Below are 22,151 nucleotides of genomic sequence, written 5' to 3'. Positions count from 1 at the left end.
GAAGAAATTAAAGGTCAATACATCGTCAATAAAGATTAGTTTAGTTTTTATATTTGAAACACACGCTTCTTACCTCCTTCCTAGACCGAACAGACTCCACGTCTGCAAGAGGATTTATGCAAGGTGTGGATGCAACCTATAATTCAAGAACAACAACGGTGAAGAAAAATAACACCACAATGTATTTGTATGCCAGATAATTTAATGAATCAACCTCCTGCTGGACACGCCTAGCTGCTTTCTTAAAATGTCGCACAGATGTAGTCTACAAACAGAAAATAATACGGTTAAGTACAATACTTTCAAATATACCATACAGACAGCCCATATTACAAGCATCAGGAACAACATTACATTAAAAGATAATAATAAACTTTAGCTTTAAAGTTACCTGTAATTCTGTGGGACCATCCGCTGGAGCAATCGTGTCCATGGCAGCCAGAATTGAAGGTGAGAACCTAACGGGATTCAGGGGGATGAAACACTCCTTCAAGGCCACTGAAGTGTCATCAGTCTATTGAAGAAAATTCACCACATATTATCATCTAATCAAAATTCTTTGAAAAAGATCAATCAAAAACATTCACAAACCTTAGAAACAACCACTCGTTTCTTGGGGGAATTAGAAGTCTTTTCAAATTCCCCTGAATGGTTTCTCTGCAATGGTAAATAAAAGAAAACACATTTAGAAGCATTACTGGCCCAGTTGCCTAAAATTATAAACATTTTACAATATTTATACTTTATAAAGTCTCTCACCTTCCCGCTAGGTCTCACAAACGTCCATTCGGAAGGGCGTGGAGGTGGAATGCGTTCCACACCCTTCACAACCACACGGGGCACAATACTCGCTTTCTGCGGACGAGACACCTGGTGCTGCACCAGTGGCTTTGGTGCGTGTGTCTCCAAGAACTGATAGGAGGCATTCCACATCAGTTGCGTGAGTATAGGCATCCCGTGATTATCACTGAGGTGGATCTGCAACCACAAACACGAACAAAAGAAAATACAAATTTATCATCTCAAACTTAAGAACCTTTACCTTGTTTTCTTCCAAGCAATATACTTACACCATCACGGCACCACAGTTTAAGACGGTACCTGGGTAGGTGATCGTGGATCGGCACATAACTTACACCTTCGAAGCAGAAGGAAAAAATTCATGTAAAGTTATACATTGTGATTGTTTGATACCTAAGAGTAAATAGCAATAACGCTTGTCGTTAATACTACCGTTTCATCTAATTATGTTGCAACTTACCTAGCTTAGCCGATCTGCGGTGGTACTCCTGCTGAAACAGGTCTTGACGCTCCCAGGAACCAACTAAACGGGGAATCATGGAGGTACAGAAAACCTAAAAAAAAAATAAAAAAAAAAGAAGAAGAAAGAATACAATTATTTTTAAAGATGTACGTTTACTGTCATTTCTCATACCTTCAAAATTACACAAATCAGCCTCTCACCTTAGGCCAGCGACTGAGAACAGCCAAAAGGTACCGCTCAAATGCATCCCCTGCCTCTTCAACTGTTCTGCTGGCCGTAAGGTTGTTAGAAGGAGCCATGACGCAAACAGCATCAGGCTCCCGAGGTAACACAGCCTGTGAAACCTCAAGGCGCAGAAGATCTGCACAAGCTCCTGGAGTGGACATCACACCAAAAGCGAGGCCGCCAACCGGCATAGGGACTATGCCGTCTGCCACGGACCTCAAGTGGGAGTCCCCAACAAGTAGGATGAACTAAATTAGAAAAATTAATACATACATTTCAATATAAAACAATCTGTATTTCTATGACATTTCATACAAACGGCAATGCAATATGCTTTTCAGGAAGAAAGAGATCACATTAAACAGTCAAAGTTTACAAACAATAAAACATGAAATGGTAAAACTAATCACAGAATACACCAACATAAATACAAATAAAGATATGTAAAAATAACTGAGCAGCTTAAGTTCTAAATCACAGATTGAGAAGCACCGACTAAAAAGGAAGATGAACACAACTAGGTTTTCTATTAAGATTCAAAAGTTGGTAGACTTTAGGCACATGTCAAAAAGAAGCCGATTCAGTCTGTTTGCAGCACTGTAACTGATAACGGCTTCAACACCATCTGACCGTATCCTTAGAATCCCAGAGTACTGCTAGATATTATTGGAAGAAAATCTATATTTACATTTTAAATATTTGTGGACATTACACTCACTTTCTTGTCAGGAATCTCATCTGGAAGGACCAGCTTGTGAGCTTTGTTAGAAATCACACTGGTCGGCCAACGACGAACTCGATGACGAAAGCCAGTTCCAGAAACTTACAAAACAAAAACACACACACAAAAATTAACAATCTTTTTGGCTAATAATTTTTCATCTTACATAAATACAGTATAGATTAAATGAATTGCAAAACACTACAATAATTTGTTCTGCGAAATAATACTGCAATACATACAATTAACATCATCATTGCTGTGCGTTGGAATCCCGATACGAATAGGCGGAGCTGGACGATTGCTGCGCTTAGCAGCATCCGCCTTGCGTTTGGACTCTTTGCCAGGCATAGCGAATGCTGTTTGAAACATAAAATACATGACAGCACTATTAGAAAAGCAACACAAACACTATGGATTTCTATGTTATCATGTGTCTGTACTCAGTAAAGACAGAATTAGACTCACTCACTCACTCACACCTTTTAGAATCTTATGCAACCATCAATTTGCTAAACTTGTATAATTGTAAAAACAATCCTAAATTTTAAAAAGCAAGTCACCCATGACCAGGTTCTTACTCAACTCCCACTTCCTGTTTGAAAAATGCAACAAATGCTGTTGCCTAGCACACCGACAGGGTGGAGCCACAAACAAATACCAAGCCCCCACAATGCGGCTCTAAAATCGGTCCCAACCCGGAAGTACCAAAAATTGCAGTTCCACCCTCATCCACTAGGGGCTGGAGTCAGAAGCGAGCAAATCCTCATTGACTCCCATGTTAAAAAATACCAATTTCACAGCAGAAATAAACATGTTTACAGCCTGGTACCAAAACATGTTTTTGGTTTAAATGATCTAGTTTACACTCATGACAACTCTGAGGGGGTGAATTTTTTTCTCACTCTTCTGTTTAAGTGTATTTAAAGACTAAAATTCTGTATAATTAATGAGCATCCGACACACGTGACCACAGAGCTAGCTCCGTGGAAAAGCCTCAGTCTGAGACTCGGCCTGGCTTGGAAACTGCTCCGAGATTTTGAGTTGATCCCAGCCTTGCAGCCCCACCCTCAGCTCCTCCTCTCTTCCCTTTTATGGAATTGTCTGGCCTTGACGGAACCGGTGACACGGTCAAAATGGCGGTGGTGGCCACCTCCCATTTTAGTACAAAAACTTGTTATTGGAGCCTATGGAAACTCATTGTACATATGTTAATGTCGATGACAAATACACACACTCACAACATTGTGACATCATAATGTACAGGGGTGGACATTAACTTCAAAACCAACCAGCCAGCTGGGCCGGTAACTCTGAATATTTACCGGCCCTGCCAAGAATCTATCGGCCCCGCTGGTCAGCTGCCAAAATGAGTCAAAATAACAACTGAACCATTTTAAATGTAATAAACCTTTATTTTGTACACATTCACAAACATAATAACGTATTCAAGTTTTAATTTGTTTGTTCCCTCAACAAAACATGATTTTGTCGTCGCTAGGGATGGGTACCTTTGACATTTGAATCGATCCGGTACTAATTCCCGGTACCTACGAGTCGATACCGGTACTTAACGGTACCAATTTTCGATACTTTTGAGTGTTTATTATTTTAATTCTCTTTTATAATTAAATAGATATTTTTCTCAATATATAACCATATTTGATAAATATCACGATAAATAACATACAAGTTTGTATTTTAACATCGTCCTTGTAGTTTTATAAGCTGATAATTAAACTGAAGCAAACATCTTTACTGTGAACTAAATTTACTGTGTATCTTCATTCCTTTTGCCGTCCTTTTTCATTTGATTTTTCCTACTGGGAAGTTAGAATTTCCGAGGAGAAAGCGAACGCACCATTAGCTGATAACAATGGTGGCAATGGAAGCTAACATATCAAGCTAACGTTATCTTTAACAGTTTATTTCGCTGCTGGAGCAGATTAAAACGATGATGCCTCAAACTTAGATAATTGTCACTGGTTTTACCTTCACCCAATCACCCGTCGCATTTAGTAAAGTAAAGCCAAACTTTAGAGCGCGTTCATGTTCTTCTAGTCGGAAATTCGGAGTTCCGAGGAGAAAGCGAACGCACCATTAGCGAAACGGAAGCTAACAAATCAAGGTAACGTTATCTTAAACATTTTATTTACCTACTGGAGCAGATTAAGATGAGGATGTCTCACTTAGATCGTTGTCTGTCGCTAGTTTCATCACCCAGTTATCCACCACATTTAGTGAAGTGGACCCAAGCTTTAGCGTGCGTTCTTTCTACCATGCTTGCTCTGTTTACAACGGGCTCGCAGGGACCGGCGACATAACGCTCTTGCGCATGCGCAACTGTCTTGGCAGTACCGAAACGAGGCACCGTTTGAATTGACGTGAATCGGTGTTCGGTCGGTTCTATGGAATTCGGTCGGTACCTTAAAAAGTACCGAATTCGGTACTCATCCCTAGTCGTCGCATACTTCCGCCATACAACGCAGTACATCACCAACTCCGCTTTGCTGTACTCAAGCCGTTGCCTGTGTTGGAGATGAGCCAGTTCTGCGCAGATTAGACCAGCGGTGATCGGCGAGCAGTGCATGCCGGTTAGATTTGTGTCCGAATTGACGCCGACTTGCTCTGACGTCATGCATACGTAGGCAACGATAACCTTGTGAGATCAAGGCGGCCGCAGATTTTGGAGCAAGGCGCTGCAGTTGCTCTCCCTCGGCTGCAAAACCTAGAGCAGGGATTCCCAAAGTGCGCGAGCTGCCGCTAGGGGGTGCGCGAGATGAAAAGTGTAATGGCTGCGGAGCTCAGAGAAGTCTGTCAGGTGTCACCATTAGCGCTGCCAGAAACTCATTTGTGGGTGGGCCAAAGAAAAAGTAAGTGGGCACAATAAATGTAATTGAAAACAAGTATATTTGTGTGTGTGTGTGTGTGTGTCCTCCACATGTGCCCTAACTTCATAATAACAATGCGCCGAGCTTCAACACTCTGGCCTGCGCACGCCGATATGTTCCGTATTTGATCATTTTTAACGGTGTTGGAGAAATCTGAAGGTGGTGAGTCATTCTGGCAGATTGTAATTAACACCTGTCTCATGCAGGTGTTCTGACATTGTAAACCTCACACACAGAACATTGTGGATGTAACTAAATAACAAGAAATGATTCCCATTCAGGCTATTGACAGCGCGCTGAAGATCTGAAGTTCAGAATGCATCTGTCAGAGGTCAGACGCGTGCCAGCGGAACCACAGCTCACGGGTGCACAAGGGAGCACATCTGGGCTGGGCAGAAGTAATTTTACAACGTTGGTTTAAATAGAACCAATAACGAGACACAGTGACTTAAACGCTGCAAGTTGTGAAGCGTGTTCTATCCGCGAGCCGCATCACCAAGCGGAAAGTGAATGCGTCAAGCATAAACCAAGCTTCATGGAGCTGTGCCGCGCGCGCACACACACACACACACAGATTCAATAAGTGCACGCTGCGCAAACTGCGGCGCGCCGTCAGACTGAAGGCAGAAATGAGCTCTGACTCCTCTGTGATAAAAACTTTTAAGAGGTTTTATAACAACATTCTTCATTCCAGGTCAAATTAAGATATTAGCTTCTATTTTGGGATGACGTATTAAAGTTGGGTCCGCTCCAGCCAGTGACTCGGAAGGTGCAGCATTTGTTATTCTTGTCCGAGTGGCAGCGGATCGCAGATTCAGCCACACCATAAAACAGCAAGTCGCTCTGAGGCAAACGTGAACCTCATGGCTATATCTTGTCCCCTATAGACATTTGATTACACACAAGTGATCAGCTCAGGTTTACGCAGAGCAGAAGGAAGGAGAGCGCTCTGGCCGCACAGGTTAAACGTTCCTACTTTAAGAAAACCGTTAAATTGCATTGTTTATATGCTACCTGAGCACCCTAAATATTTATTTAAAATTAAATCGAAGGAAATTGTAATGGTATAGAATGTTTATTAATTACTATTTAAAAAATGAAAGTGAGGGGGAAAAAGGTCGATCATATTTTTTTACCCTGTCTGTTTAGCTTGACGTCTGATATATATATAGCTACGCCCTGATGTGTGTGTGTGTGTGGGGGGGTGCGTCGACGTGGTCCGGACATAGAAGGGGGTGCGCGGCTAAATAAGTTTGGGAACCACTGATCTAGAGGATGACGGGAAACACCTGGCTCTCACATGATCTAAGATCTGATTGGTTCATATTCTGATCCAAACATCCGGTGGTAGAACATGAAATGTTAGTTGGTCACATGTATTCTGTAAATCACGTTATGTTGATGACAACAATATAGGCCATAAAGAGAAATGTGTTTTGTTTTCTTTTGTCACGTTTCCTTACCACACTGAAGCTACAGCTGATAACCTTTACTTATTATTACAGTCATGTTTTCATATAGAATATATGATATCCACAAGCACGTGAGGATGTGTTTCAGCTGCTAACAGGCACCAGAATTAAAATTGAAAATTGAACAAGTGTGAATGCTAACGCGATATCTTCAGCCATCGTCACCCCCGAGCTACACATGCAGGGAAATCTAAGAGATTCAACTGGCAGAAACAACTGGTTCACACCATTCTCTCACACACACACACACACACACACACACACACACACACGCCTTTTAGAATCTTATGCAACCATCAATTTGCTAAACTTATATAATTGTAAAAACAATCCTACATTTTAAAGAGCAAGTCACCCATGGCCACATTCTTATTCAACTCCCACTTCCTGTTTGAAAAATGCAACAAATGCTGTTGTCTAGCAGACCGAGAGGGTGGAGCCACAAACAAATACACACACTCACAACATTGTGACATCAAAATGTACCATCTAACATCACTGTGTACCTCTTAGCCAATAGCTATGACAGATTTAAATTCAAATGCAGTGCAGAGTTTTTATCTGACAACCGCACAACACTGACAGTTTTAGGCAGAAAATTAAAATCTTATCTAAAATGCACTAAAGTGCAAAACTATTGCCTACGCATTTCTGTAGCACAATTAGACACACATTTATATAGTTTATCAGAAAAAAAAAGTTGATTTGGGAGCAACTTGCTCTTTAAATGAGTTAATCACAGTATAATCTAATTTAAAGGGCAATAATCAATAACTTGTGTGTGACATCTATGACAAAATACATTAACATAATTATTACTATAATTATTACTACTTTACTGATAACCCCTGAACAAGGAATCATAATATAAAAATGAAAATATCTAATCAAACACCAAGAATGAAGTTTTAAATCATGCCAAATTTCAAACTATTGTTTAAAAATATCAAAAGTTATTAAATGTCAAGTTTTATTAGTACTTACTTGCACTTATGAAAGTGCACATACACCTGCTGTATTCTATATAGAGTGCTTAGACTAATTCAAATAGTCGACAACACATGTACTAAAAAACATTTATTTATAACTGCATTGTAGGAAATATTCAGTCACAACATATTCTTTAATTTAGTCTTAAACAATGCTACTTAAATAGTTTAAACACCCCCTTGTTATCAGTCAAACTTTTGAATAGTCTATGGTATTTACATTATTTTACTTAATCTCAGTTTAGCTTTAAGTACTGTAACTTTTAATAACGTTTTACTTATTTCTACGTTAAACTTCGCATGACTAAAAATAAACTCACAATATTACATTATTATTTTTTCCCTGTGTCCTGTCTGGCTGTGAAGCAAACAGAATTGATGTCTGAATGTTGGTGAAAAGCCTTACAGATTTACTCTCAGGTGGAGCATCAAAGCTAATGTCACGTCTGATACTTTAAACTTTATTGTTTTTGAATACTTTGTAATTCCGACCAGACAACGGAATCAGAGGTGAAAGATAAAGACAAAGACAAAAGGTGGGGGGAGATAGGGGGGAGGGGTCCAACAAAAATAAACAATAATGAACAAGAGTCTGCTTCTAGGCCTGCAGAAAGAGAAAGAAGAGAAAAAATGGGACACACAACACAACAGGAGCAAGCCATCACTGTGTCAACTTGAAGAAATACAATCACACGATAATAATAAATCATAGTGCATTTAGTGGCAACAACAGCCTTAAGACATGTGTTGAACGTGCCCAAGTCCATACTTATGAGAGCACCATGTGAGCACCTGTGTGTGTACAAGCGCTTGTTTATGTAAGGTTTCTCTATAAGAGCGTCTAATAGAGTGTGGGGGGCCACAGATCTGCCCCAAAGATGTGTAGGAGACTAAGAGAGCTCCAAGTCCCAGAGATCCAGCCGCTGCCCCAGAACACAAAACCGTCAGACAGCAGCTGGTACTGGTCGCTCGTGTACGTCAAAGCTATCTTTCATAAAACGATAATCAATAAAACGATTTATATAAAGTGGATCCAGAAGTTGTAGCCCGTCTCTGCCTACAATATTTTGATATTTTTCACTCTGTTGGTGGTTTTACTGAGCAGGTGCCACTTTTGTCATACGTTACTTTTTAAAACATGTTTAGACTGTTCAGAATACAAATCCAGGCTCTGTCACGTTTGATTGTTGTAATAAAACTTTGTAGGTGGGGAAGGTCAGAAAAGGATCCGATCATTTTGTTTTTCCCTTATTTACAGTGACAGAGATAACGGCGCAGTGTGCCTGCCTCTGGTGTTAATCAAGTTTAATTTTATCTATTTTCACAAGAAAACAGAACAGTTAAAAGCAGGGCTTGTGTTGACCGGACAGTTCCCGTATTTGGCCGTTTATTTTGACGGAGAAAGAAAGAATTACTCCGACGCACGCAGACAAACTGACACTTTATTCGTTTAGCAAATCGCAGATGTTGCTAAATCACTCAAGAAAAGATTCCCTTCTGAACATCTGAGCTGGACATCGCTCAGTGCAGCTCACTGTCAGCATGTACATAAGGTGCACAGCAAGCTGAAGATGTGGAGAGGGGCTTGGAGAATGTTGCAGAACCATGCAGGAAGATTCCTTCCACTGAAGCGAGAGTTTTCCAAACCCGGTCTCTCAGGGAGACTTGTCACTTAGAAAATGTTCCCTGATGATGAAACTTTGGCTGAATTGTGCTTGTTCCCAGTGGCAGTTCTACATGGAATTACTCCCCGGGCGAGTCCCCCTTTGAGCCCCCCCCCCACCACCACCACCACCACACTACCCCACCTGCACAAACACATGCATGTTTTCTGCAAACAGGCATGTTTTATTAGAACGACTATTGAACATTCATTTTTCTAAGTTGCACATATTTACATTAATTACTATGAAGTTGTCAGAATGTAAAGCAATATACATTATATACTGTATCAAAATATATAGAATCAAAAATACAAAAACAACTAAACTAACTAAATATTAACAATATATGAACATAATATATAATAAATATTCTAAATAGTAGGGCTGCACAATGTATCGAAAAATTATCGTCATCGCAATAACAGGACGTGCGATAGGCCTACCGCAAAGGACGTCAAAAACGGCGATAAATGTTTGGTTCAAACATTTCCATCCGTGTCATACATCAACTTTTTGTAAACCAGCTCTGTTTTTTAAGCGGAAGTATTATTTGACCAATCAAATGTAGCCCTTCTGATATGCAGCCAATCAGACAGGTCCATTCACGTAATACGCCCGCCCCCTACATAGACCCTTACCCCAAAATTCCACTATCTCTGCTCTGCTCCGCCCCCCGCTTTCCGCTGACGCTCGCTTCCCTTGTTCGTCATGCTGGCTCAGATTAACAAACTCACTTTGTGCTGAGGTTTCTGGAATCAGCGCTGCTTTCAAACGTGAACGTGAGTCCGCTCGGTGTCGTTAAGCAGCTGATAATAACCGGGTTGACTCCGACACGTGCCTGTGAACCAACCCACCGTTAGCCCCAGGCTCCGGTTAGCTTCCAGCTAAAAGGCTACAGCACTCTCCTCCCAGTCCCACCCTGCTAAAGAGGGCCTGGAAAAGTTCCCCCACACATCAAAGTGATTTTTCATTTATGAGCTTTTATAACCTTGTTAATCAGGATAGTTGATTTGCTGCTGCACATAAACTGTCAGTCAGAAGCTCTGCTAGCCGCTTATCTTAGAGGAGCTAGTTCAATTTGTTAGCTTGTTATCAGAATCATAGTTGCAGTTTCATCATCTGAGCTGCTTTTTGAGATCTAGGTAAATTTGTTCAATTTGGGGTTAAAAACAAAGTTTTCAAATATTTTCCATGTAGTTTTTCGCCAGTTCCTCTTCTGAAAGGTAGACAATTGTTTTTCTCTTTCCCTCAGAAAATCTTAATATTCTCCTAGTTTGGCCCAGCACAGTTCACTTCCCAATTACAGTAACAGCCTTATATCATAACCACATAAGTGGAGAAAATGCTCAGTAGCTATGAGAGAATTTGCTGTTGCATTTAAGTGATGTTGGCTATTATTTAACAGTTAAACTTATTTTCTGTTTTTTTTTTTTTTAATTATTCAAAAACCCTGGTAAGGATGTGTTTCTGTATTTGGAGCTTCAGAAAAAGTTTTATGGTGGAGGAGATGTTTTAAAGTCACTGAGAAACTGCATGCATGCAGTTTGTTGTTTTGCTGATAATACAGTAGCAGGTGCAGCTGCATATTTTTTCAATAAAAATGGTATGCTGTAATGGAATTCATGCATTAGTTTTTGTTTGCTTTGAACCCAGAGCAAACGTCACACGCCAGGCGACATCAACACTGCATACTTTAGTATTTGTTCATTTAGCGTGAGTAATATCGGTATCGCAAAATTAAGCACTGTTATCGAATATCGCAGGTTTTCCTAATATCGTGCAGTCCTACTAAATAGCAAAAATATTTCACACATAACAAACTAAAGATAATCACTACAGCATTGCACTTAGAACAGAAAACACAAACTAAAATTAAAACCTAACCTTCATGCAAAGTCATCAATAATGTCATCATATGAAATCTGCTCCCCTACTGAGTGATTGATACTAATCAGAGCCAGGTTAGTCAGCCGCCCCTGAAACATAGGTGACCTCAGGTATGACTTGATCAAGTTTTGAAAAGCCCCTCTCAGCTTGAGCCACAGTGACTGGCAGAGCAGTCCAAAAGTTGGGTTAGATCTCCAATAGATCCTTATCATGATCCATAATATTTTAGAATGACCTCTGAAATTGTAATTTAAACTGGCATAAAAATATTTTGCGATACCGATATGACTTCTCTGAGCTCTGCAGCCATTACACTTTTCACCTCGCGCACCCCCTAGCGGCAGCTCGCGCACGCACCACACTTTGGGAATCCCTGATCTACACGACTGAAGGAAGAAATGACGTAGCAGCTGACCGCCATCTTAGATGGGTTCCCACTCACATCGTTGAAGTTAAAAAACCCACCCAAAATGACGGAAACAGAGCCATGTTTAATGGGAAGCCATTCAACACATTGCATTCGTTAGACGGACAAGTTCCCTTGCATTTGAAGACTGAAACACCCACTCAAAATGGCGGATGGGCCATTGCTTCTCAAACGCACATGTAGCATTTACGTCTTTATTGCTATGCAGAAAAATGTTCAAGTATTGACTATTAAATAAAACGTGACAAAAATGACCCACAAAACGAATATGTCTACGACTTTGTAACATACTTCAGCAATCAATATTGAAACCGTTACATTCTTCTGCGTCAGTGCGGAGACACACGGAGCACTTACGCACTCAATCGACATAAATCACAACCGCTCAACAGGAAAAGGAGCAAGCACACCTTCCGTTATTTCACAATAAATCGATAACAAAAAGCGTTATTTTTTTGTTTCATATGCACAGGTTTAACAACTTTTAACAACTATCAATGGCGGTTGAACTTTAAATGCACAAAAATAAGCCATAAACACAGTTTCCACTATCAAAGTAGTCACACTTTGTGGATCCAAACACTGCTGATCTCTCAACAAAAAAGATAGGCAGCTTAGCGCACTGTGCAAACACTTTCACTCTCTGTGTAACTGAATCCACACCATCCAACCAGTTAGCTTTACTCGGTTCCAAATTAAATCACAGGAATAATAAAACTGCTTGCTTAAAGATCTGCACAAGAAATTATTTATCAAAGCATTCCTTACTCACCATGACAAGAAGTTATTTATCAAAGCATTCATTACTCACCATGACAAGAAGTTATTTATCAAAGCATTCATTACTCACCATGACAAGAAGTGAACAAGATGAAAACAACTAAAAATGCTTAAAAATAAACAAACATACTAAAACAAATGAACAAGAAACGCAACAGGTAAAGATCCAAACAAACGTACGTGTGCACTCAGAGAAGTCTTACTAAAAAAGACGTTAGATGCAGTTCAAATGACACATATATAGCCAAACTGTGAGCCAATCGGCGGGATGGAAAACATCACGTGGAAAAAAACTCCCAATTAGATTGAAGTTTATTCAAAACACAATGTACTATCGTCCAATCAGTAAGCCAGACTCGGAAATTTCAAAATAAACCAATCAGTTTCTTGAACGACAGACCATGTTACATCCATGTATGGTTTCGGTTTTACATGAGACCGCCCCCTCACGAAGCCGAAGAAACGTGGACTCAGCTTTGATGATGATGGGCTATAGAGCTACCGCCAAAGGCTTTCGTTAGTGCTCGGTAGAACTCGGAGATTCTCGACTCCAGCACGTTTTTGGCCTTCACTCGTCACGGTCATCACGCAGACGTAACAAACATGGACGCCAGTGCGCCTACTACCAGCAGCAGCATGGATACCGGATCTCAGCAGCCAATGAATTCAGTTCGGTCTCTTCTCCAATATCCGTTCAAGAGGAAAACTATGGTGGAAAAACTTAATATCAAAGAGCTTGGACCAGATCAGCCCGACGTAAAGATAAGCCAGCAGGAGGAGGAGAGAGGTAAACTGTACACACGAGGCTTCGGGAAGGCTTGGCTAGCTGGATGCAATCACGCTAATGCGTTATTTTGCTTTCCAAACGACTGTGACAGATGAGGCATGGATTGAGTCAGGAGTTACGGACATGAAACATTTTTCTGAGAAGGTGAAGAAACATGAGTTATCCCGGTCACACATGGACAACACGGTGAAGCTAGCTATGCTAGGCAGAGCTAACATAGCCATGCAGCTAAAGACGAGGGACGCAGGCTTGCAGTGAATAAACACAATGAAGAAGTGGATCAGAACGGCACATTTTGTCCAAGAGAGAGTTGTCAACACAGTGTATGAGCACAAGGATGACCTCCTCAGATGTTTCCAGATGATCAGAGACTCGGATGACTTTGATCCAGTCACTGAGAGAGAGGCAGGAGGCTTTGTGACAATGCTGGAAGAAGATTTCGGCTTTCTGCTGGCACTGTGTCACAAGATCATGCCACATGTGGACATGCTGTTCAACCAGCTGCAGAAGAGGAACATTGACTCTGTCTCCATCACAGGGGTCATCCAGAGCTTCACCAACAGTATGCAAAAGATCAGGTACATACTTGTTTATTTAATATTATTCTGATTAAATTCTCCAGTTTGTTAGTTTCACAAACAGTAATGTGGATGTGGACCATATATGGTCATGTTATTTTATGTGCAATTTAATGCAGTATTTTTCAACCTTGGTCCGCAAGGCAGTGTGCCAATAGTCAGACATACGTGGATTAATCCCTTTGTCCAATAATGTAAGACAGGAAATAAAAGAGCTGTGCTTAATTCAAGAAATAGTGAAGTTGTGCACAAAACTCAAAAAAACACAAGTTTGTTTAAAAGAAAAAATAGCACAGCCCCAACAAAAATATTTTTCACCAGCCGCCACTGCTGGCAAGTGACACCTTTTTTCAAGCGTATCTGTTGGATGGCCTGGCCAGGTAGAACGAAGACCATGCCAGCAGAAGGGAGATCAGAGCCTCACCCCTAAAGCGGCCTCCTGAGGCATGCTGCAAACCAGCTGTCACAGGAAGTTCTCGGGAAGAGCTGTGTGAATTACACAGGGCCACAGGCGTACACAGGTGTGTTACCTGAGCTGATGCACGAGTCAGAGGAGACGAAGTTCAGCTTTGACCAAGCTCTGATTAGATTAATATTTCATGCTAGCTAATTAAAAGTCAACAATGTGTTTGTTTGCTGAAATTGTGTCGTGACAGTGACTTACAGTTAAACAAACGTTAATTAAAGTTAAAGTTAATTTTTGATTCATTGCTTTCAGGGAAACACATTGGGGTCAAGTATATCTACGACCAAACAGGAGATGTTCTTGAGGACCGCAGAGTGGCAAATGCAGCATTGGGGACAGAGGACGTAGCTGTGGCAGAAGATGAGGGCTTTGAAGAGTCTGAGGATTTTGTGGATCTGACAGTTCCCATTTTGGAAACCATGCTCCAGACTCCTCAACCTGCCTGTTCATATGACTTCTTGACATCACCTGCATCTGAACCCTTCCTAGAGATAGCATCTGTAGAAGTTAAACATGCTCCTGTGGATGCAATGAAAGAAAGTGAGTGATGTTCATGCCCAAATATCACATAGATGGGAAAGTCAAGATGGATTCTTTTATTATGTAAAGTCACATGACATAAGTGACTTTAGAACCAGGTTACTGATTAATTTTGTTCTATGAACCTGTGTCTGAAAGTGTGTGTGTGTGTGTGTGTGTTTAATAAAAGGTTTTGATATTTATGTTTAGCTGCATCTCCATCAAGGCTGCCTGATTTCCACTCTGATGACACCTGCTCCAGGGACATCAAGGAGACAGGTAAGTTAGATATGATTTGGCTACTTTTGCCCATTTCTTTTCTTATAAATACGTGACAAACATCATTTAGGACTCCGTTAGCCCCAACAACACATAAGGTTTCAGAGCTGTGCAGAATTTGACTGAAGCACTCTTCAGTCTGAGAGAGCACAGCCTGGCTCTCACCCTTGAAGACTCCAATAACATTGTCGCTCTTTGGAAAAGATTGTCAGAACACAAAAAGGAGCGCACCGTTTTTTAACCACGCCACCAAACAACCCTGAACAAAGGCCATTTTAGAGCAACAAAAAAAATCGTTGCACCAGGCGTTGAGTCGACAAAACGGTATATTGCTCACAGCTGTTCAGCCACTGATGCATATTCTTCTACAGATCTTGCCTCAGTCCATTTCTCTTACTTTTGTCCTCCTAGGTTCTATTCTGGAGCACGCATTCCTGGACAGTAGCCGGATTGCAACCAGATTGTTGAAGCCCTTTTTGTCCAGCTCTGCATGGCTTACCCAAACCCAAAGACAGTGGAAGGTGTGACATTTTCAAGGTGGACCCTCATCATTCGTACTTACAAGCACATTAGAGAGTGCATCCTGAACAACATCACAATCATGGAGGAGACTACCATACAGTTGCCAGAAGTCAACAAAACAACCCTCACACAGTGGTGAGTTAAAACTGTGTCATAATGAATAATGATGGACTCAAATTAGCTGACCCAGAGACAAACAGATTAACTTAAAGAAGATTTATTCACAAGCGGGATACACAAAAAGTACTCCACAGGAGGATCAGTGGAGTAATGATAATTCACTTGTAGTGCTCACTCCACTGGAGGTACGGTCTGCTCAGGGGGGTGTGAGAGAGAAGGGTGAAGATTAGATGGATCCACAAATTAATTGTAATCTTTAAAGGGGTCAAAGGATGGTAGCCTACCACAACACCACATTCCACCATGCTGCAGCACCTGACCAGGAAACATCCACGTGTAAATGTCACTTCTGCAAGCCGACTCGGGGGTCCGCTATATATTCTGCGAACGCTGTGCGACTTTTCCGTTTGTAGCACTCAGTTTCAGCTCACACTGTGCGTCTGGTAGCAACACGTCGTACCTAAAAATGTGCTAAAAATAGAAGTTTTTACACAACACGTCAGACTTTTTATTGCGTTGTTATTGATGTCTGTTGCTCCTCGAGATCGTTGCAGGAGGACACAGTTATTTATGAGACTGGCGGAGGAAAACGAAAAAGTAAATAAATGTTTAGGGATGAGTACCGAATTCGGTACTTTTTAAGGTAACAACCAAATTCCACAGTACCGAACGAGCACCGATTCACTTCATTTGAAACAGTGCCTCGTTACGGTACCCGTCCTTCATAACGAGAACTTGCCTAGACAGCTGCGCATGCGCAAGAGCGTTATGTCATCGGTCGCTGCGAGCGAGTTGTAAACAGCAGCATGGTGAAACCAGCGACAACAATCTAAGTGAGACATCCTCATCTTAATCTGCTCCGGTAGGTAAATAAAATGTTTAACATAGCGTTAGCTTGATTTGTTAGCTTCCGTTTCACTAATGGTGCATTCGCTTTCTCCTCGGAACTCCAAAATTCCGACTAGAAGAACATGAGCGCGCTCTAAAGTTTGGCTTCACTTTACTAAATGCGACGGGTGATTGGGTGAAGATGAAACCAGCGACAACGATCTAAGTGTGAGGCATCATCGTTTAAATCTGCTCCAGCAGTTAAATAAACTGTTTAAGATAACGTTAGCTTGATATGTTAGCTTCCATTGCCACCATTGTTATCTTAGAACATGGCCTAGCAAAGCCCAGCACCAGTTCCTGGAGGTCACCATGTTTACTGGAAAATAAACCTGATGGCTCATATAGGTTTGTTACTGACTACCGCAAGTTAAATGCAAAAACCGTCCCAGATTTGTTTCCTTTGCCTCGTGTAGAGGATTGTATGGATAGTGTGGGTTCAGCTACATTTGTTACTAAACTAGATCTTCTAAAAGGCTATTGGCAGGTGCCGCTAACTCCTTTTGCATCTAAAGTGTCTGCTTTCGTCACTCCAGATAACCTGTTCCAGTACACCGTGTTGCCGTTCGGTTTGAGGAACGCCCCCGCTACTTTTCAGCGTTTTCAGCAAGAACTACTTCTTCTTTCGCCAACCATGGTGTGTGATATGGCACAATATAAATACCTTAACCCTCCACTGGGGGGCGCACACTGGGCTCCCTGTTTATTCAATTCAATAATTTATTTCACTCAAAAGTTTAAATATACAAACTTCAAATTAGAATATAAGCATTCGAGTGAAATAGGGGGAGGAAGAAGAAAAAATCTTATATGACCTACCCCCTTTAACAAGATAAATAACAAAAAGTACAAAATAGCCTTATACACAAAAATTAAACCGCTCTCTTACTTCCACAAATAATATCACTACTAAAACATTAATCCTCCATCCTAAACCCACCAAATCATACGATTTTTGCCTTTTATCTTTATACATTTTTTTGAATTGACCAGTACTTGTACATTTTTTTAATTCATCATCCAGGTTATTCCATAATTTCACACCATATGTTAACATACACATTTGCTTTAATGTAGTACGAACAAATAACCTTTTAAACTCTGGTTTCTTTCTATTCATTTTTTGGGATCAAAACAAAGGACCTTTGTAGATTAGTTGGCAGTAAATTATTTCTAGCCTTAAACATAATTAGTAGTGATGGGTAGATGAAGCCTCATGAAGCGTTTCAGCACATTCCCCAAATAGTATTGAAACTGTGTCGACACAGTGCTGCTGTTTTGCTCTATAATGACACCTACTGGACTTTAAATATCATTGCAGGCAACATACTGGAGACACAACAGACGCTGATTCAATGACCTAATCATACTTGTATACACTGTAAGCTATTGTAGGCCTACTTCATAAGTTATTATTTTAAACTTCTAAATTTAAAATCTATACACCTCAAAATATTCTGTGAATGATACCAAGTGACAATTAAAGTGACAGTGCTGTGAATGTGATATTACCCATTTCAGTGTCATTGACTCAAGTTTTTTTTATTTTTATAAATTTTTATTAAGAAAAATAAGTTTATCCAATGTGTTGGCATTTAGTCTATTACGTTTTTTGGACACTATTTCACCAGCTTTCGAAAACACACGTTCACAGGGCACAGAAGAAGCTGGGGTACACAAAAACCGTAAAGCCAGGTGGAAAAGGTGTGGGTAGGATGTCTTCCGGTTTCCCCAGTATGTTAATGGATCTTCTTGTCTTGAAATGTTTCCCTCTGCTAAGTAGCGCTGGACCTCAATGATCGAGTCAGCTGTTGCATTGGTGGTTTGTCTGCCAACCTCTTCATCAAGCTGCTGCCACAGATTATCTGAAATAATAAAAAATACATAGAAGTTTTAGTTTTTGTTAGCAACAAAACAAATGTGAAAATAAACTGATAATACTGAACAACTTGCCTGAAGTGGGTAACTGCTCTAATGAAGGTCCAGGCTGTGGCTCAGATGTTGTGTGACCAATTACTGCAGCACACTCCATTTTCAGGCGATTGACAGCCTCACTACACTTGGAGGAACTACGAAATCCAAGTGTTTTAAATCTGGGGTCTAAAAGTGTTGATAGGGTCAACACACTTAATGACTCCAGATTGGAAGCAGTGTCTGTGACGCGACGTCTAAGTTGGTCATGGAGACGTGTGGCTGCTTGTGTGTGTAGATGTAAAGAGTTCCGCTCAAGTGCACAATTTAGCATTTTCATCATCGGGATGACCTTTGATCCTGAAACTCTCCTCTCCTCAGACAACTCCACTGTGGCCTGATGGAAAGGGGCCAGCACAAGAAGTGCTTCCCTTAAGATGTTGAGCTCATCAGCTGTGAGTGGAGTTCAATCTGTTTGGAGAGGCAAGAGATACCCACACTGGTTCTTTCTCATCATGTAGCCATGACAGCATCTGATATGTGCTGTTCCAACGTGTTGGTACCTCAGTGACAAGTTTCAAGGTGGGCCGTCCCATCTGTTGCTGCACTTGAGCTAGCTTCTCTTTTGCTGTGGTGCTGGATCTGAAGAATGATACAATCTGCCTAGAGTTGTGTCTTATGGATGAAAGTTCAGGGATCTGATCACAGGATTTTTTGACTATTAAATTTAGTTTGTGTGCAATGCAGATTGAATGTCGAATTTGAAGAGTTCGTGTTGCTGCTATCATGTTTGGTGCTGCGTCGGTCACAAGACACCTTACCTTATTTGTTATGGCCCAGTCATCCATCATGCCCCTTTTGACTTGGGCCAGATTGTCAGCAGTGTGACTTTGTGGAAAGTGTTTGACTCCCAACACAGATGTACACAACTGCATATTATCATTGATGTAGTGACAGGTAAGAGCTAAGCCTCCATGTTCAAGGAGGTCCACATGTCAGCTGTTATACTCACTGCCACAGCTTGCTGTACTTCCCTTTTTACTCGTTCGAGTTCCTCCGCATGCTTTTTGGCCATCATTTACTTAACCGTCTGAAAATGAATCAAAATCAAATTAGTCTAGTACTCAACACATTAATTAGACCACCTGTCATTAAAGCAAGAAAAACATCCAGCTATGAAGTTCTCTGTGTTTTGCCCTGTTGAATAGAAGGTAGGAATTTAAAACTGAATCCAGTTTTATACCCAAATGTGAGCTGACACACCGGACAGAAATTATTCAAGCATGCATGATATTTGAATCACAAGTGTTTATTTTTGTTTGCTGTGTCATAAACCTTAAATCAGACGATGGTCTAATACATTTGTTAAGCACTGTATATATTACTTGAGTAACAGCAGCTATCTGAGACATTGTGTATACAAACCTTTCTGGTTGGCAAAGCGTAAGATGGATCAAGGGCCTGAATCAACCCCCGAACCCCTCACTCTCCACAATACTCAGGGGTTGGCAGTCCTTTATAATAAAATTCAGGACTGCTTGGTCCAGAGCAGTCTTCCTAGATTCTAGATTTCAAAATAATAAAACATATATTAGTAAAACAACTGTGACAAAGCATGCCCAGTGTCTATATTGGTCTACCTGTGTTCGTTCTTTGCTTCCTCTTCGTTTTCATGCTTGACTCTGTAATGTCTCAGCATTGAGGAAGTGCTCTTATTTGTATAAGACAACTCGGCTGAGCAGATCCGACATTTAACCTAATTAAATTAAATAAATAATTTGCACTGAGAGTCAGTCACATTGCTGTTTTCAACTCTGACAGATGCGCAGAAACAAGGAAAGACAAACACGTACCTTATTTGCTGTTAAAAGATCAAAATGATCCCATACAGCAGAAACTTTTCTTTTCCTCTCTGGCTCCATTTTCTTGATGTAAAGAGGGATGTCTTGTTTTATCTTTGAAATGGTAATTTTTTCGCGGCGACTCATCCCGTTGACAGATGCAGAGTCGATACCTTATAAACACAGTTTGGCGCCTCGGCAATGAGCGACACAGCAGCAGTGTTGGTCACGTGACTTTTTCTTAAAGCAACACACGGATCGACACTGATCGACACAGGTTTCGCTCCATGAGCTTGACACATGCGCCGGTGTGTCGGTGTTGCTGGACCCATCACTAATAATTAGTAAAATTTTCAAGTTAACTAAGTCTTTAATTGATGCTTTTCCTGTTTGCTCAGCAGGAGGAATCACGCCCCTCCCAGAGACACCCTCTGTCGTGGCTGGATGATGATGCAGAGATAATGGCTGCTTGTAAATCTGTGGAAGGTATGGGGCAGAACAAATCTAATTTGCACCTTCCAAGCTTAAACAACACACACTACAAAGCTTTTGTGGTCTTTTTAGACTCCCTCATCTCAAAGCAACCAACAATAGGAGCTGCAGCGACCAGGACGTTGCCAAAGGCTCCTGCTCTACAGCGGCTGATGGTTCTCCTGCTCCTGCTGATCCCTCTGCTTCTGCATCCCCTGCCAGTCCGATAGCTGCTTCTTCTGGCTCCAATACTCCTCCTGGCCCCTCTGCTGGCTTTTCTGCTGCTGTCCTGGACAAGGTTTTAAGGAACAGGACGGACCTTGGGATGCCAGTCTCTCGGCCTGCTGCTACTCAGCCACAGCTTCAGCCCCACACACACACACACACACACACACACACACACACACACACACACACACACACACACACACACACATACAACGTCATGTGAACAGCAAAATGATCTTCTGTAAAAGAGTTAGAAATTGATTGCTGCGCCTTTGTCACACATGTTGCATGTACCTCCACACCTGTGATAAGGGATACTCTGACTATGCCCTAGTGGTGAGACGTGTAATATAATGGTGGCCTCAGAGGGGATGCTGAATCAGGGTGAGGTGCAGACGAGGTGACCGTTGGCGGTTTCTGGTGTCGAGGCGGTCGACATTTCTGTTCCACAGACATGCCCTGGGCTACCAGCCAGGAAGGAGCGGCGCGGAGCTGGGTTTGGAGAGCGTCGGGGATGGAGTGGAGGGGGTGCGGACGGAGGGCGAGCAGCTTCGCTGCGAGGGCCGAACGACGCTGCTTGCAGCTTTAATTATTTTTTGTTATTCCGTGCCCCCTTTGAACAGCTTTTTGGGGACCTTAACATACCCCAAAACTCACAATATTTTGCACACTTGTCAGGCCTGGTGAAAAATTTGATATTTTAAAGGTCCCAAAAAAATCGCAAAGAAAATGGCTGAACAGCGCCCCCTACAAAGTGAAAAAAACCCCTCTCCATAAAGCTTAGTTTATCGTACAGTTATGAAATTTGGTATACTTGTAGTACTCAACAGTCCGCACAGAAAAGTCTCTTGCAACCATGGTCAATATCAAACAGGAAGTCGGCCATTTTGGGTTGAAATGGCGATTTTTTGCCTTTTTTGCCGTTTTTAGGGTCCGTCTCTGATTGGATTGCTCGATCATTTTTCGCACGATCGTCTCAAAAATTGTGTAAAATTGCTCAGAAGGGATGGGCGAACAAAATGAGATAAGGATTCTGAGTTTTCGTATATGTTGAAGGGGCGGAGCCAGGCCTCAAAGTTTGACTACTCGCCAAAAAAATTTAAATTGCTATAACTTCATAATTGAACGGAATAGAGTTACCAAACTTTCTGTGGTAATTTGTCATTGACCCACAAAGTAAATTGAATGGTCGGTTGATGACATCACACAAGCCCCGCCCCC

The 22,151-nt window shown here is 41.3% G+C and overlaps 2 protein-coding genes across 5 annotated transcripts in view; one reads left to right on the top strand and one right to left on the bottom strand.

The window, feature by feature from the left end:
- The window catches only part of LOC129153212 (uncharacterized), a 29,122-nt gene extending 9,171 nt beyond the window's left edge, over window positions 1-19,951 (bottom strand). The window contains exons 1-11 of one of the 4 annotated variants that reach the window (XM_070546414.1): window positions 19,816-19,951; window positions 19,403-19,480; window positions 2,453-2,569; window positions 2,208-2,311; window positions 1,465-1,737; window positions 1,262-1,355; window positions 1,071-1,138; window positions 592-978; window positions 392-514; window positions 215-265; window positions 74-136 (exon numbers count right to left, since the gene is read on the bottom strand). In XM_070546414.1, coding sequence (XP_070402515.1) covers window positions 74-136; window positions 215-265; window positions 392-514; window positions 592-978; window positions 1,071-1,138; window positions 1,262-1,355; window positions 1,465-1,737; window positions 2,208-2,311; window positions 2,453-2,561 — 1,272 coding nt within the window. In that variant the 5' untranslated portion in view covers window positions 2,562-2,569; window positions 19,403-19,480; window positions 19,816-19,951. Of the gene's footprint in view, window positions 1-73; window positions 137-214; window positions 266-391; window positions 515-591; window positions 979-1,070; window positions 1,139-1,261; window positions 1,356-1,464; window positions 1,738-2,207; window positions 2,312-2,452; window positions 2,818-12,390; window positions 12,523-19,402; window positions 19,481-19,815 lie in introns of those variants that run through there. The other 3 variants (XM_070546415.1, XM_070546416.1, XM_070546413.1) reach the window with 3 other exon arrangements.
- On the top strand, window positions 13,282-15,573 carry LOC139063793 (uncharacterized). The gene is made up of 6 exons (XM_070546612.1): window positions 13,282-13,361; window positions 13,646-13,685; window positions 14,070-14,175; window positions 14,404-14,691; window positions 14,881-14,949; window positions 15,361-15,573. The coding sequence occupies exons 1-6, from the start codon at window positions 13,282-13,284 to the stop codon at window positions 15,474-15,476; spliced, it is 699 nt and encodes a 232-aa protein (XP_070402713.1). The 3' UTR covers window positions 15,477-15,573.
- Window positions 19,952-22,151: the final 2,200 nt, after the last annotated feature.

Source organism: Nothobranchius furzeri, chromosome 17, assembly GCF_043380555.1.
Source record: "Nothobranchius furzeri strain GRZ-AD chromosome 17, NfurGRZ-RIMD1, whole genome shotgun sequence".
Classification (NCBI taxonomy): Eukaryota; Metazoa; Chordata; class Actinopteri; order Cyprinodontiformes; family Nothobranchiidae; genus Nothobranchius; species Nothobranchius furzeri.
The sequence above is the reverse complement of the archived record's forward strand: the minus strand, read 5'-3'. Positions and strand labels throughout refer to the sequence as shown.

Bases quoted from the DNA above. Each gene is read 5' to 3' on its own strand.
- LOC139063793 (XM_070546612.1), top strand. From the start codon at position 13,282: ATGGACAACACGGTGAAGCTAGCTATGCTAGGCAGAGCTAACATAGCC. The intron at 13,686-14,069 runs GTACATACTTGT...CTGGCCAGGTAG, and splicing joins AACAGTATGCAAAAGATCAG to AACGAAGACCATGCCAGCAG. The intron at 14,176-14,403 runs GTGAATTACACA...CATTGCTTTCAG, and splicing joins AAGTTCTCGGGAAGAGCTGT to GGAAACACATTGGGGTCAAG.